At 33.9% G+C, this 17,385-nt stretch overlaps 2 protein-coding genes across 4 annotated transcripts in view; one reads left to right on the forward strand and one right to left on the reverse strand.

Annotated features, from left to right (window-relative positions):
• Positions 1-17,385, reverse strand: part of FBXL17 (F-box and leucine rich repeat protein 17) — a 472,180-nt gene that overhangs the window by 180,208 nt on the left and 274,587 nt on the right. The window lies entirely within an intron of this gene.
• Positions 4,324-4,780, forward strand: LOC118892233 (60S ribosomal protein L35a-like). Its single transcript, XM_036846599.1, is given in 2 exon segments — positions 4,324-4,629; positions 4,631-4,780. Coding segments are annotated over 2 exon segments (333 nt in total). The 5' UTR covers positions 4,324-4,389; the 3' UTR covers positions 4,724-4,780.

Consider the following 17,385-nt stretch of genomic DNA (forward strand, 5'->3'; position numbering starts at 1 on the left):
TTAAGAAACAAACAAACAAAAAACTCAAATAAACAATCTAACCTTACAACAAAAGGAACTAGAAAAAGAACAAACAAAACTCAATGTTAGTAGAAAGAAAATTATAAATATCAGAGTGGAAATAAATGAAATAGAGACTAAAAAAACATTAGAAAAGATCAATGAAACTGAGAGCTGCCTTTTAAAAAAGATAAACAAAATTGATAAGCCTTTAGCAAGGCTCACCAAGAAAAAAAGAGGTAAGGCCCAAATAAATAAAGTCAGAAATGAAAGAGGAGGAGTTAAAACTGACACCACAGAAATACAATGGATCATAAGAAATTATGATGAGCAGTTATATGCCAATAAAGTGGACAATCTAGAAGAAATTGATAAATTCCTGGAAATGTACAATCTCTCAAGATGAACCAGGAAGAAACAGAAAATATAACAGACTGATTACCAGTAATACAATTGAATTAGTAATAAAAAAAACTCCCAACAAATAAAAGTCCAGGACTAGATAGCTTCACACGTGAATTCTATCAAACATTTAGAGAAGAGTTAATGCCTATCCTTTTCAAACTAATCCAAAATATTGAAGAGGAAGAAATGCTTTTGAACTAATTTCACAAGGCCAGCATCACACCAATACCAAAACCAGACAAAGACAGCACAAAAAAGAAAAAAAAAAAGAAAGAAAATCACACGCCAATATCCCTGGTGAATATAGATGCAAAAATCCTCAACAAAATATTAGCAAACTGAATTGAACAATACTCTAAAAGGATCATGCACCATGAGCAAGTGGAAATTATGTCAGGTATGCAAGGATGGTTCAAGATCCACAAATCAATCAATATGATACACAACATTAACAAATTAAAAAATAAAAATCATATGATCATCTCAGTAGATGAAGAAAAAGCTTTTGACAAAATTCAATATCCATTTATGATTTTAAAAAACCTCTCAGCAAGGTGGATATAGAGGGAATAGTCCTCAACATAATAAAAGCCGTATGTGACAAATCCACAGCCAACATTATACACAACAGTGAAAAGCTGAAAGCATTTCCTCTAAGATCAGGAACAAGACAAGGATGACCACTCTCATCACTTTTATTCAACATAACATTGGCAATCCTAGCCATGGCAATCCCCAGACAAGAAAAAGAAATAAAAGGAATCCAAATTGGAAAGGAAGAAGTAAACTGTCACTGTTTGCAGATGACATGATACTATATATAGAGCATCCTAAAGATGCCACCAAAAAACTGTTATAACTAATAAATGAATTCAGTAAAGTTACAGAATACAGAATTAATATATAGGAGTTCAGATAGTTTGTTACTAGTGTATAGAAATAACAAACTATCAGAAAGAGAAATAAAGAAAACAGTCCTATTTACAACAGCATCTAGAAGAATAATATACCTAGGAAAGAATCTAAGGAGGTAAAAGACTTGTACTCTAAAACTATAAGAGACTGATAAAAGGAAGTTGAAGACAACCCAAACTAATGTGTTTATGAATTGGAAAAATCAACATTGTTAAAATGATCATATTACCCAAGGCAATCTACAGATTCAATGCAATCCTTATCAAAATATCAATGGCATTTTTCACAGAATGAGAACAAATAATTCTAAAATTTGTATGGAAATACAAAAGACCCCAAAAAGCCAAAGCAATCTTGAGAAAAAAGAACAAAGCTGGAAGTGTCATGCTCCCTAATTTCAAATTATACTACAAAACTACAGTAGTCAAAACCAGCATGGTATTGGCACAAAAACAGACACATAAATCAATGGAACAGAATAGAGAGCCTAGAAATAAACCCCCACTTATATGGCAAATTAATCTATGTCAAAGGAGGCAAGAATATACAACGGGAAGAAGACAGTCTTCTCAATAAATGGTGTTGGGAAAACTGGACAGCTATATGCAAAAGAATAAAACTGGACTACTTTCTCACACCATATACAAAAAGAAACTTAAAATGGATAAAAAACTTAAATGCAAGACGTGAAACCATAAAATTCCTAGAAGAAAACATAGGCAGTGTGCTCTTTGACATCGGTCTTAGAAATATTTTTTTGGATCTGTTTCCTCAGGAGAGGAAAACTGAAGCAAAAATAAACAAATGGAACTACATAAAACTAAAAAGCTTTTGTACAGTGAAGGAAACTATAAACAAAACAAAAAGGTCCCCTACTGAATAAGAGACAATAGTTGCAAATGATATATCCAATAACAGGTTAATATCCAAAATATACAAAAAAACTCACACAACTCAATATCAAAAAAAAACAACCTGATTAAAAAATGGGCAGAGGACTTGGATAGACATTTTTTTTTTCCCAAGAAAAGGCATACAAATGGCCAATGGACACATTAAAATATGTTTAACATTACTAATCATCAGGGCAATGCAAATCGAAACCACAACGAGATACCATCTCACACCTGTCACAATGATAGTAAGACAACAAATAACAAGTGTTGTTAGAGGATGTGGAGAAAAGGGAACCCTCATGCACTGTTGATGGGATTGTAAATTGGTGCAGCCACTATGGAAAGCAGTATGGAGATTCCTCAAAAAATTAAAAATAAAACTGCCATATGATTCAGCAATTTCACTTCTGGGTACTTAATTGAAAAACACAAGAACACAAATTCAAAAAGATATTACCCACTATTCACTGCAGCATTAGTTACAATAGCCAAGAAATGGAAATAACCTAAGTGTCCATCAATAGACATATGGATAAAGAAGATGTGGTATATATACACACAATGGAATATTACTCAGCCATTAAAAAAAAAAGAAATCTTGTCATTTGTGATAACATGGATGGATATAGAGAGTATTATGCTAAGTGAAATAAATCAGACAAAGACAGATACCATATGTTCTCACTTATACAAAACAAAAACATAGATACAGAAAACAAACACGTGGTTGCCAGAGGGAAAGGGAGGTGAAGAGAAAGAGGAGAAGGGGATTAAGAGGTACAAATCTCCAGTAATAAAATAAATAAAGCAACGAGGATGTAATATACAGTATGAGGAATGTGGTCAATAATAATCTAATAACTTTGTATGGGGACAGATGGTTACTAGATTTATCATAGTGATCATTTCATGATGTATGTAAATGTCATTAATTAACCCAAGCAAGCAAGCAAAAGCAAAAACTTAAAAAAAATAAATAAAATGTTTAGGGAAAGGTCTTTAAAATTTTAAAGGATTCTATTTATATTGCTTTACAAGTATCTTTCTCACCCCACTTTAATGTACTGAAAACTGGAAATCACCGATGATGCAATTGGGGTGTAGTTTACAGAAGAAAGATGATGTGACTCCCATCAGCATGCTCTTATACAAATAAAATGCCTTTGTCCTTCAACAGAATACTCATGAATAAATGGGCATTTATATAATTTTAAATTATGCAAATTCCTTGAATATTTTATTTTATAATGCTCCTACCTTAACTCTTTAAATCAACAAATACTAATCTCCATCAGGGCAGAAAAGAGGGCTTTCGTTACAAGTTTGCTTCGTTGTTCTTTAATAAAAGTTTTGGACCCCTGTTTTGGTTAACAGAGTCCAAAGGTTATTTATGTTTTAAAATCCTTTTCAAAATATTATTTCAACTATTTAGATTGATTAATTCACAATATAAGATTAAAGTGGTATAAACTGAGAAAATGAAATGATGTTTTTAAGTTTAAATAATGAAAATCCTATGGCCCAACTATTGCCTCAATAAATATAGTCTAGAAGCTAGAGGCCTTTCCAAATTGCAAAAAACCATGTTTGGCATTTGACCAAAGACAAAATATACAATAAAATGTACTGATATCAACTAGACTTAATAAATACTATAGCTGTGACAATTTATTTATATTATTCCCATTTGACAAAAGAGTTGGCAGTAGCTTAAAATGAAAGAAAATGTTCATTTTAGCTAGTTATAAAACAATAAGATGACTTTGAACTTTGCTCTAAAAGGAAAAACAGTGCTTAAAATAGGCTTTCTTCTGAAACCCAAGTTACATAAAATATTCAAAGCCACTGTTATGTAAAATATTCAAAGTCACTATTATAAAGTTCCAGAATTTAAATATCTTTTCTATTAAAAATTATCATTCTTGAGCTGAACTTTGGGGGCGAATAAGTGGGGTCGGCTCGGCTATATGCCTCTCATGAGATACTGGTGCGGCTCCGAGGCTCTACTAGCTCATGATTTCTATGGATTCCAGCAACAGGGAGGACAGGATGGAGGAGATATGGGACTTATGGTGCTGGTCCCCTGACCTCCGAGAATGGGTGCTCCGGTAACTGGAGTTGCTTGCGGTCCCTAGCGGAGCCTGCTGGGAACAGGACTTCTAAAACGACAAATATGTCTGGGAGGCTGTGGTCCAAGGCCATTTTTGCTGGCTATAAGCGGGGTCTACGGAACCAGAGGGAGCACACAGCTCTCCTGAAAATTGAAGGTGTATACGCTCAAGATGAAACTGAATTCTATCTAGGCAAGAGATGTGCTTACGTGTACAAAGCAAAGAACAACACAGTAACTCCTGGTGGAAAACCCAACAAAACCAGAGTAATCTGGGGAAAGATAACTCGTGCTCATGGAAACAAGTGGCATGGTTCATGCCAAATTCCGAAGCAACCTTCCTGCTAAGGCCATTGGACACAGAATCCGTGTGATGCTGTACCCTTCAAGGATTTAAACTTACTGAAAAGTAAATAAATAAAAGTGTGGATTTGTTCCCTTGAAAAAAAAAAAATCATTCTCCATTAGTACAGCTGAATATCAACACAAGCATAATTCTGAGTTTGATTCATACACTTTGGGGACAACAGTATAATCACAGAAAGCTAACCAAAATCCTGGCCTGTGTGTTCTAATAAACTGAAGTTGGAAGAAAAAAAAAAAAAACGGATCTCGATAAAAAATATTTTATCATAGATTTGATTTAAATATAACCCCCATCTCAAAGCTGTTGGAAACTGTGACAAAAGCAACAAATCAGCATAAAATGAGTATATAATTAGTGCCTAAAGCCCCATGCCAGAATTCCTCATCATAAATTTTAAAATGACATTGTTTAATTGTTTATTTAAAATTAGTAAAAATATTGAAGCATATTACTTTATATCTTGGGAAACAAAATAGAAAACTTTATATTATAGTTTCTCTAAGCCAAACGTTCAAAATAGTAAAAAATATTTAGGTATAATAAAATCTTGAATTATAAATAAGCACTTACGAATCAGACTAATGCCTCTTCAAAAACCAGCTACTATATGACTGCCCTCTCAGAGCCACTGGAAACAGTCACCACTATGAGTCTTTGATCATTTGGAGATTCTATTCTCACTCTAAGAGCAGTTTATTTATAAAAAGGTAACTGTGGACTTAGTTGTCAACTTTCATACCTTGTTGAGGGGAAACAGATACACATGTAGCAACAACACAAATTAGCAAAACCATTCTGGAGTGTAGTCTAGTATTATTCACCCTTTCATTTATATACTTATGGACCACCACATATGCCTAGGGATACACTGGATCCTAGAATTACAGGATGAACAAAACTAAGAAAGCTTTCAATGAATATGTCCTGTGACCCAGAAATTCTATTACTGCATACACAAATAGGATAGGTTAAATAAATTATGGTATCCAGATGCAGGTATGTAACAGGATGATACATATTTTCCTTGACATGTAAAGATGCTCAATTATTATATTAATTGCTAGCTATGATTAAATACTTCTAAATCAGAAAATATATATTTGTAAAATATTTTAAGATTTTTTTCCTTAGTATTTTATATTGAAAGTCTCAACCTGAGAATGTTCCTCCTTCCAACAAAGGAGGCTCATGTTTAATCAACTTTCATGATTGAGTGCTAAGTAGGAAGGATTTCTCATACCATGGTGTTGATACAGTGCTGTGCCCAGAAATGGAACTTACAGAAATTCATAGCCTCATACACTCTACAATAAACATCTGACCTATGATCTTGGGCAATGTCACCAATTTAAGCACATCTTAGATGGAACATAGTGTTACCAATGATTTACATGTTTTGAAATCTTTTCTCAATACAATTTTAAGACTTTTTCTGTCTACACACTTAACTCCTACAGGAAATTACAAAATGCCCACCTAACAACTGGCACTTGGAAAGTGAATTATGAATAGATGGCTGCAAGAGACAGAATAAACAGCAAGGCCTTTGGAGACATACCTGGTAATCTAGATCTCTCTCCTAAATATCCAGTAAGGAAATAGAGATTTATCAGAAAAGACAGGTAAGCTATCTACTACCCAAAAGCATTTTGCAAATGTCTTCAAAACCATTAGTCTATTCAAAGAGATCAGATACACAAATGAAAAACTTAGGCAAAAAGTGTTTGACGTAATGTAAGATAAACATAATACATGTCTCACAATAAATTTTAAAATCTAGTTTTTTAAAAAAAAGGCCTAAGCTTTTTGTACTAAACTATCAAAATCTCCCATCAGAAATTAATTTCAGATTGGGATTGACATATATACACTAATATGTATAAAATAGATAACTAATAAGAACCCGCTGTATAAAAAAAATAAAATAAAATAAAATTCAAAAAATTTTTTTAAAAAATTAATTTCAGAAGAAAATGCTTTAAAATAACTTAAACAATGGGAATTCCCTGGCGGTCCAGAGGTTACGGCTCCACGTTCTCACTGCCAAGTGCCCGGGTTAGATCCCTGATCGGAGAACTAAGATCCCACAAGCTGTGCAGCACGGACAAATAAATAAATAAATAAATAAAAATAAAATAAAATAACTTGAACAAGATTTCAATGCCAATCATATCTTTGCGTTATGAAATTGAAAGATTTAATAATGACATATCTTAAATGTGATAGAAGAAATCAGTAGTATGATTTTTCAAGTAAGAATTTACAGCATTAGTTTCCCACAGTTCTAAAATGTCGTTTTTAAGTGAAAAAAAAGATTTTTCACATCTTTCCCATTTAAGGGTCCCAAAGATTTATAAATTTTTAACTCCATCTCCCCAAGCTCTATAAATTCTCTTTTTGTAGACTTTCTGATGCATGGATTTGATCTATATACAATTCAGCTAAAAATTAAATGCACAATCTTCAAAAACTCTAAATCTTTTACAGTTGTGCAGTTGAAGATGAAAGAACTTGTACACAAATGTTTAAATTATATAAACCTTCCTATGTAAGATGGAAAACAAGAGGCTCAGTACTGTTTCTTAAATCCGTCCTAAGGGATTCTATTAAAATAGTATGCTCTTACAACAGATCCCATTACAGTAATCCCATTACAATTCCATTACAACAGATATCACACTGGAAAGAAAAAGGTTCCTTTGTCAGACTAAAAGTCAATAATAATTTTACCACTACTAAAAATAAGTAACATTAATTGGTACTTCTGAAATTAACTACAGCTCTATTATCTCAGTTTATACTTTAAAACACCATGTAAGGTAGCTTTATCTTCATTTGATGAGTGAGGGGGCTGAGTTATAGAGAAATTAAATCCTGGGGCCAACATACTATATGTTGGGATAGTTAGTAATAAATTAGTAATGGAATGAGAACAGGTTACTTGCTCCTAGATCTAGGACCTCTCTGCTAGACAATGAAAGAATTAAAGTAGCTAACATTAGTGAGCATTCATTAGCTGGTAATTTGCTAAATATTTACTTATTTAATTCTGTAAAATACAACTCCATTTTACCATGTCCATTTTACAATGCAGAACAATGGCTCAGTCTGAGAGTTAGATCTAGTAAGTGGCAGATTTAAATTGAGGTCAACATGAGTATGATTACAAAGTTCATGCTTTCTCCCTACAAGAAAAAACTTAAGGCTAGAAATAATTCAGAAGCTAAGATAAGCAGTCCTTCCCTAGGACTTGTCTACATGGACACTTTCTTACGTGAAAAAGGGGAGAGGGGAATGAACTCAAAATACCAGGTAAATTTGGGCCTGGTCTGCAGATTCTTAGTATTCTGACATTCCTACAGTTCTGCCTAACCCTGAACTCATAGCCCAATGCCTTCAGGCGCTCCTGCAGAAGTTGCTCCTGGAGGCCAAAGCAAAGTAGAAGGGCAGATTTTAGGAAGAGGAACGCTCACTATATCTGAGGATCATTTAGTTGAATATATCTGTGGATAGACTGAAACAGCCAAAAACATCGTTTCTCAGAGCATAGAGACTTTCCACACAAAAAAGGGAGACTTCACTCAAATCAGTTGGAAAAACACTGCATTGTGGAACCCTCAGATCCTTGGGTCACAATGCATGCAAGCATGGAAAAAGCTTTGAGCAGTATTGCAGAACAAAGGCTTATTTCATTTGGCTTGACCAAGTATTTCCCAAGGGTAAAACCTATTAATATTCTAGGGAACAGCTTCTGATATTTCAGACTTGAGTCTGAAAATAATCTAGGAGTATGAAACACACTGTGCTTTTCTCTTAGGATAATTACTACAGAGTGAAATCTTTAGGGCATTATCTCCAAGGTCCACACCTCTAGTGCATTATTCTAAAGGTATAGGTAAGAAATAGCCCCAGGGCAGATAAAACTAAATGGTGTAATCTCTGGATATTAGAACTGGCTGGGCCTTAAAGGTCTTATCATTCCTTCATTTACATATGAAGAAGCAAGAGCCCAGAGCGATTGAGATCCTGCTCCAAGATCCTAGGACCTTGAGAAGTGGCTGCACTGCTAATGAGAGATGGCCTCTCCTCCCCAGGGTAGGCCATGGTGTCTTAGCAGCACGGCAAGCCAGAGGCTTCCCATCCACCACACCTTGGCATTCTCTGCTGGTCTGACCCAGGGCCAAAAGGCAGAAGGTTAAGGAGGTGTTCTGCCTTCTTGCTTTGCTGTTTTGTTCTCCAAAGGAACCACCCCAAACATTGACGGGTTGCAATTTTGAGCATGAAATGTTTGCAGTGGGAATATCAGACAGGTGTCTGACATCCTAAGATGTTTGTTTCTAGGCTAATATACCCACAATTTCCCCCCAACTAGTGTATTGACAGGCATTTACAACACCCAAGAGTATCTCTGAATTTTATAAGGATAATTTGAGGAAAAAAAAAAAGTACTTTTTACCATATCTATATAGGGAGGGATTTTAAAGTGGTTTTCTAGGGGAAATAAATACACATGTATCTTGGAATTCAGCAGGAAATTCTAAGTTGCTTTCTGTGATGAGCGGGACTTTGGGAAGATGGATTTCTGAAAAGGATTTTCGGAAGTGTAACTAGATAGTGAGAGACTAGTGGCTAGATAAAGTGCTACTGAGTAAGGGATTATTGAACTTGCCGGTGTGCGATACTTTCTGCCAGGTGAAAAAAGTATATCCAAAAAGTGCTGTGTCCCCTACACTCATGTTAGCGATGGGTGACTGAGAGCTAAGGATATCAGATAATGGGTTGGTTGAACAGCAGAGGAACGTCCACGTGATCTCACCTGTACCTCTTTACCATTTATAACGCAAACCAGATTAAATTCTTAAGTAATATAGTTACTGAATCAACTCTAATAAAAGCTCTCATTTCCTCTAACCTCCACATTTAAACCTCTAAATTCTACCACCACTCTCTCAAAGACACAGGCTTCTTTGGTTTTAATTTTTCTCCTTCCACCACCACCTCCACACCTTATGCCTCCTTTCTCAATGTAAGTCAAACTTCCCAGTCATCTCCACTCCCCACGCGTGCATTAAACTAATCTGAACACCACCACCAAAAGTGCAGGAGAGAAAAAGACCTTGAGTCCTCATTCCTTTGATTTTCTACATCCCCAGTCCCCTGCCCCATAGACCCAGTGCAAGGCAAGTTGAGAATCACAGACCTACATCCAGACATCCTTAGAACAAGATGGTCTTTTAAAATTAGTATTTCAAAAAACTGCCTATTTTCTATTAATCTCTTACTCATGCTTTTATGACTAATAATCCACATTGAGATTCCATTGAGATCATTTATGTCTTTGGCAAAAAAAAAAAAAAAAAAAAGGGAGAGAGAGAGAGAGAGAGATTAAATGAGGAAGGGGCTCGTTCCTGAGAACCAGCCTCGCCTGCTACACTGACTAGACCCCAGCCATAGGCTGCCCTTTCTCTGGCCTGCTGAACCATAGCCACAAAACTCTAAAGAGTTTGACCCTGAAAATAACTCTTTCTTTCCAGCTGAGTTCTTTTTATAATTTTGAACTTAAAGACATGAAATGAATAGTCATGTTCATGAAGTTTCCCTCTGTTAGTGCTCATTTTTGTTATGGCACCATTTCCCCTAACTGGGCCATGACAAAAATGTGCTAGTACCAATTTTTACTCTCCACAGTTGTGTCACTCTTCAAGCACAGCATATAAACTGATATCCAGGTCAAGAAATCCTGAGTATTTTCACAGATATATATTTAATTGAAATCACGACTTTCATTGTTGCAGGTGTGGGCTTCCTTCAGTCATTTAAGCTCTCCAGGCTTCATTTTTCCTACTTTAAAAAAAAAAAAAAAAAAAAGCCAGGGGAAACACTACTTATGCATAAAACACTTTGAGCTCCCCAGATGAAAGCCAGAATATATGTGTGATGCGTGTTTATTGCCTCTTCTCTGATGAAAAGTGGCAGCCTTCTGCTTGAAATGGGATTAGAAATTCTGACTATAACGGAGAAGAAAGAAGCACAAATGAGTAACAAGCAGTCAGAATAAATAAAACTGAAAAGACGGAGAGTACTCCTTTTACAAAAGGAACATCAGTTGCAAAACTTGTGGTTTAATTTGGTATGCTTTCCACTCTTAAAAAATTGGGCTCCACTGCATGTATAATGAGCTACAAGCAGGAGGTACATTCAGTAGTACATGAATTAAAAATAACCTTTTCGTTTGCTTTTCTGTAGCTTGGCACTCCTATATTATTAAAATATAATGTATTAAAGATTAAGTAAGCATATTAGCCTACAGACATCATGCTTATGTGGCCATGGATATGAGGCTATCCAACATAAAGCTAGAAATCCATCTATATAAAATCCACATTTATCATAGTATAGCTATCAATTAAAAAGAATGCAAACTTTTCTCACAAAGTTGGCTATTCCATCAGGGATAAAAAAGAAAGGAATGAGGAGAGAATCACTAAAGAGAGCCACAAATAATTACAAGCTATTCAGTAATTGGGAGAGAGCTGGATTCTATGCTATAGGAAACATTGAATAAACTCTCTGGCTTAATGAAAATTAATATTCTCCATGTAGGATTTAAAATACTAAGGCAATTTTCATACCAACATTTTTGGGGATAATAAAGCATTTATTAAATATTTTTCTAGTATTTATTCCTTTCTATGGCTTAATTTCCTTTCTCATTTTTTCTTTTTGACATGTAATACATAAATTTACAGAATATTAAGAGAATGGACAACAAAGTAATTGCAAAGACATAAACAACTTAAAATTATCAAATTTCCAAAGGACAGGGCTTTCCTTTCATCTCATTATTATGTAAGCAATACAGGTTCATAAAAGAAAATCTGGAGTTCAGGAAAGTGAAGTGAGAAAAAAAAGAATCCTATGAGTCTAATGCAGTCAGTAGTCACTTCTTTTATATTTCCTTTACTGTTTTCCAATACCTAGCTTTTTTTGTTTGTGTGTGTTTATCTTTCTTGTATCTCATACACTGTTATATTAGAGACACAATGTTATACCATGCTCTTTTCAGTTAATATGTCAAGAAGCATTGTATACCCAAAGCATGTGTTTCTTTTCTATTTAGAGTTCATATTTCCTTTCAAAAAGTTGCTTTATCAATGGAAAGCGGACATTCCCCAGAACTTGGTCATTTGTCCTACAGACTGTTCCTCAATGGCTTCACAAATGATGGTGATGGTCTTACTTGGAGCACTCCAAGAAAAGTAGATGTCATAGTGCACTGGTATCTAAACTTAGAGAGGGGCCAGAATTTCTCCTAGTCAACTATCTAAGAGCTTAGCCTCATATTTCAGTTACAGGAAAGCCTGAGGTGTGGTTATGTATAAAGTAAAAGCTATTCAGTAACCTCAGCTTGACTTGGTTTTTAAAGATGTGAGCTGTCAATTTCTCCCTTCAGCAGCTCTTCCACCCTCTGGGCCCCTCAGCCTACTGCTGTTAACATGTAAGGAAATAAGAAGCCCAATCTTTGAACTACTATTCCCAATTTGTCAGATTCACCAGTGAAGGATCTGTGTGTGAACCTGTAAGAATGTACGAGACAGAAATTCCTTCATACTTGCATTCATTGAAATGAATAAAATTCTTCCTTATGTTTAAGAAAATTAGGTAAGATGGAAATCACACAAAGAGGAAGACTAAATTGAAAATTTGGGGAAAAAAACAAACCTTTACTTTTAAAATGACGTAAAATCAAAACAGACATTTACAGTAGATGTCTTGTTTTCTCCGTTGTTCTCTTGGATGAAAGACAATAGTGATTTTTTTAAAACAGTTTGCTATGAACAAAATTTATCATCTACTGATGCATTATTTCTCAATTTCTTTCTCTTATTATCTCTCGGAGATAAATGGCAATAACGAAGACACATTAAAATGACACTAAGAACAGCGTTTTATAGTTTTAATTATTTTTTTCTGTTTTTGCAATAAAAATGATGTGGTATGTTTGCACGTCTTATATATTGAGAAGCAATAACACTGTTTAAAAATTCATAATTGTGAAGATAATTTTTACTTGATATTTTAAATATGAAACAGATTGCTTCTGGCCCCTAATATTATAGCCCTGTTTACTAACATATATTGTAGGCACACCTATATTTATGTCAGTCACTTACTGTGCTTTTTATTCTGTTCTGAGGTATTCTGCATAGAGATAATATTCACTTACGAGTCCATCAAGTGTTTTCTCTTTCTGAGAAATAATTTCACAATTTGTAATATAGATAACGAGCACTCATTTTCCCAACTTCTCTTGGGATTTGAGCTCAGTCTAGTCTATGAAGTAAAAGCTGAAGACCTGAAATGAAAATCTGAGACAAGGGAGACCATGGATGGGCAGTGAACGACATGTGCCTCCAGCCCTGCTACGGTCATGGAGGAGAGGGGGCATCTGAGGGTGCCCAGAGGAGGCCTGGCAGGCCTCTCGGGGGCAACACTTCATCTGGGTCACTGCAGTCAGGGCCTAGTCCCTACCTTCGCACTCCAGAAATGATTTTGTGCTTAAATTAAAACTGAGAAGGCTCTCTGGGATAAACCCATGAAAATCAAATTCCTATATAGTGCTAATTTATTAATTTAGAATGACACATTACTGTAATGCAAGCTGGATCTCTGGCCTTGTCAGATTAGTGCATTCTCACCCACACAGAAACTGACAGTACAGAGTTTGCATCAGGGACAGAGTTAAACCTAAAGGGCTTGGTGATTTTATCTCAGCGTTCCTAGGCTTAATCTATTCAGAGCAGTCTTCCTTCCTAGAGCTTCATTCTGTCAGAGGTTCTCAACTGGGCTGCTGCTTTTTAATTTTAACTTTTTAAACATAATATTAATTTTAAACATTCTATTTACTTCTAGATGGGCATTACATTTAAATGATACAACAGTAAGATAGTGAAAATGAAGTCTACTTCCTTCTTCTATTCCTAGATGCCCAGTATCTTTCCCTGGAAGCCAGCTACACTACTAGCAATTTCTTGAGTAGCCTTCCAGAGATAATCTATGTACTTATAAATATATGCCATATGTGTGTGTATACATATACGTGTATCTTACATATATATACAGATACATATGTATCTGTGTATATATGCAATTTGTCTGCCTATAAATACCATATGCTATTTTGGCATTTTCTTTTTAAACTTTCCATATACAGAACTTTTTAGTTTTAAAATGTACATTGGACACACGAATAACAACAAACATCCTTAAATATTATTTCACTCATGTGAGAGTTTATCTGTTAGATAAATACCTTGAAATGGAATTCTGGGTCAAAAAATATGCACATTTTTAATTTGAAAGGTACTGCTAATTTTTGGTCATATTTTATAATGGTTAAAACTTGGAATTTAAAAACACAACATGGCAATTAACTTCTTGCATGTCGTGACCATAGAATGGTTTACTGTGAATTTTTACTGAAGGGAAAGACAATTCAAATTCAATAAATTTTGCTTCTAGTGACCCTCTTATCCTCAAAGGTAATAATTCAAGGTGTACGACTGATTACTGAACCCTAGAAAATAGGCCATGAATTACATGAAGTATATGCTTGATAGATGGGAAAGCAAAAAAAAGAATCGGATAGAACATGAAAGAAAAGATTTTAAACTTGGGGTTCAAAAGGTTTCCCTTAAAAAAAAAAAAAAAAGTTTCCCTTTTCTAGTAACTTTGGAGTTTGAGGGCAAAATTCCTCTCAAGAAAGAGGTGATGAGGATAAATTTTTTTTTAAAGTGAGAAAAGTGAAATAAAACTACCAGGGCTGTCTGAATCGGAAATTCTAACATTACCAATACAGTCTCATATGAGGAAGGAATGGCTGTCAAAGGAAATACTGAGGGAACCTGGGGAAGAAAGGTTTCTTAAGAGGACTGGGGACTATTGAAGATCAGGTTTCTGGCAGGAATTTTCAGATATCCTTACTGTAAGAACTTCTTCCAAATGCTAAAAAGGGGAAGGGAGGAAGAGAAAATGGGCAGACTAAGTTATGAAACTTCAGACTCCAAACCCAAAATGTCTTTATTGAGAACAAGAGCGATATCATGACATTGATTATGAGGAAGGTTACGAAATCTTAGAGATCCTTCACAGTCTGCTAATACTGTTATTAACTAAGTCAATATGCTGGGCTGGGCTAAAGAAAAAATATTTTTTAATATCCAAGGTATAGTAACCATTAAAGTTGTTTTTAACATAAAACCTAAATATATAGATTACCTTTTAAATATTTTTAAACTTAAAAAGTCTGGGATATATACTTGGCATGGCCTCATGCATGTATATGACCCTCACTGCCTTATCAGAGTACAAAATAAAAGGATCAATCGTAATTATAATTTCCATTCTAAAGTGACTTCAAACAACTTATATAATTCTAGAGAACTATAATATAATCTTTTAAATTACCTATACATTAATTTTCTTTAATAAAGCAGAATATAAAATAGGTTTAAGTGTATTATTTGCATCTAAAATTTAAGGACAGTGTCAAAATACTAAAGTGTTCTTTACATTATTTATCATTTGGAAGGCAAGTAATTACAGTTTTCCTCCATTTTATTATCTTTTTTACAAACTTACATATTTTCACAAAACTATCACTTATTTTACAATTTACCTGAAGTGGGATTTAAGAATTTCTCAGTTTTATTCTCAATTATTCAAAACACAACAAATATGTCTTTAGGTTTTCTGATTAGTATATGAAAATAAATGAGATAATTATATCTGAAATTAAATAAAGCATTTGGATCTTGAAAATGAGCACCAAGCATTTAAACATAAAAGGTAAATAATAGTTTAAAGCAAAAATATATTTTACAAATGAAATAATTCAGTTTATCTTCTGAGAATGAATTATTAATTTTCATCTTATATCTACAATAAAGCAAGGTCACAGTATCATATAACTCTGAACCTACACCATGTTTTAAATAGATGTCTTAAAATACATTACCTAGACTTATCTCATGTTTGTTGAATGAATATTCTAAAAGAAATGTGATGGATATCATTAATAATTTATGTAACAGAGAAAAGTTTGTATCATTATCATAACAATATGGATTTTTTTGGTACTAACTATATGGAATATTTGAGTCACATAAAATAGACAATATATACCTCATATCATTTTATTGTTATATGTGTCCTTATTTTATCTTCTCTCCAGGAACATATATATCACTGTATTCCTATTAGTAAGCACCAAACCTCATAAATATTAGGAGTTCAATAATTGATCTCTCAGTGAATACTGAATGAATTAATTGACTATAATATTCAATATTCAATTTTCAGTTAAAACATGCTAAAGAACTCTTAAAGTAAATGGTAAAATGAGAAAAATTACTATTATACACAACGAGAAAACAAAAACTTAACAGAATAATTATATTGACTAGAATGTTAGTTTCTGTCATCTACAATCCTGAGGGCCTCTAGATTGCATGAGCCCCTTCCAATGCCTGTAAGTACTCCTAGCATTGTAGTCACATGATCATAAGTTTTCATAAGCTATTTTAACAGTCATTTAAACTATTGCACATTTAGAACCAATTTTTTATTTGTAATTTTGTGTTTGATTTCTTAAGAGGCAGAGGGAAAGTTATAATAGTGGCAGGCTCCACAAACTTGGATCCGCTCCACCATAGTTTCCTATTACACTGAAGATACCTCGACACAAGAATTGAAAGTAAACCAACATTTGGACAGGTAACAAAGATTTGATTTACATTTACAAATATCTGTCATTTCTTGTTAAAAAATCAAAATATGGCCAATTCTAAGTTATGGGCTAGCACACTACTCTGAAATACAAGTTCATCATCTAACAAATCATGTGGTGAGATTTCAATTAGTTATCAGCACATTCTCTCAAATTGCAGTTTTCTTTTCTGGTAATTATTCTTGGACATTTATTGACAGTTAACAGCCACTCTACTACTTCACTTATTTTACTTCATGTGTTGACATTTCACATTTACTCATACTTTCAGATAGCCTAAGGTACTTGAAGAAAACAGACACTTTGATATTACTTTTTTAATTCTTTATGGTTCATTCAGCATGTAAAATATCATCAAGTTGTTGTTTTTGCCTGTGTGATCTTACGTCTCATTAAAAAATGTGCAGTAATTACAATACACATGTAACACTCAATTTTCTGTTAAATATTTTGACATACTTATTCTACCAAACTATCAAAAGTCAACCATCATGAAAGCGCCATGAAATACTTGAGTCAACGTTTTTGTTAAAGCTAGCAAAAAAAAAAAGTTCTCTTTACACCAGTAAAACATAAATACTCCTAATTGCTAACAGACTTTTTTTGACAAGTGTTAGCCCAAAATGAATGCTTACAACCTATGCTGAGTAATGGATGCCTGGAAAATAGCATTTACATGGAAACACTGACACAGTTTTCACCAGAAAAAAATACTAAACTTATATATCAGTGTTAGCTTAACAGGGCAATTAGAATACTCTTGGCCTTGGAATGATGTAAGAAAACATTTAAAGAACATCTGATTCTGCTGAAAATAAGACCATAAGATTTTTGTTAAAACAAATGCCTGAAGGTGTGAGTATGATATTACTTAGACACACACACACACACACACACACACACA

Source organism: Balaenoptera musculus, chromosome 3 (assembly GCF_009873245.2).
Source record: "Balaenoptera musculus isolate JJ_BM4_2016_0621 chromosome 3, mBalMus1.pri.v3, whole genome shotgun sequence".
In the NCBI taxonomy this organism is placed as follows: domain Eukaryota; kingdom Metazoa; phylum Chordata; class Mammalia; order Artiodactyla; family Balaenopteridae; genus Balaenoptera; species Balaenoptera musculus.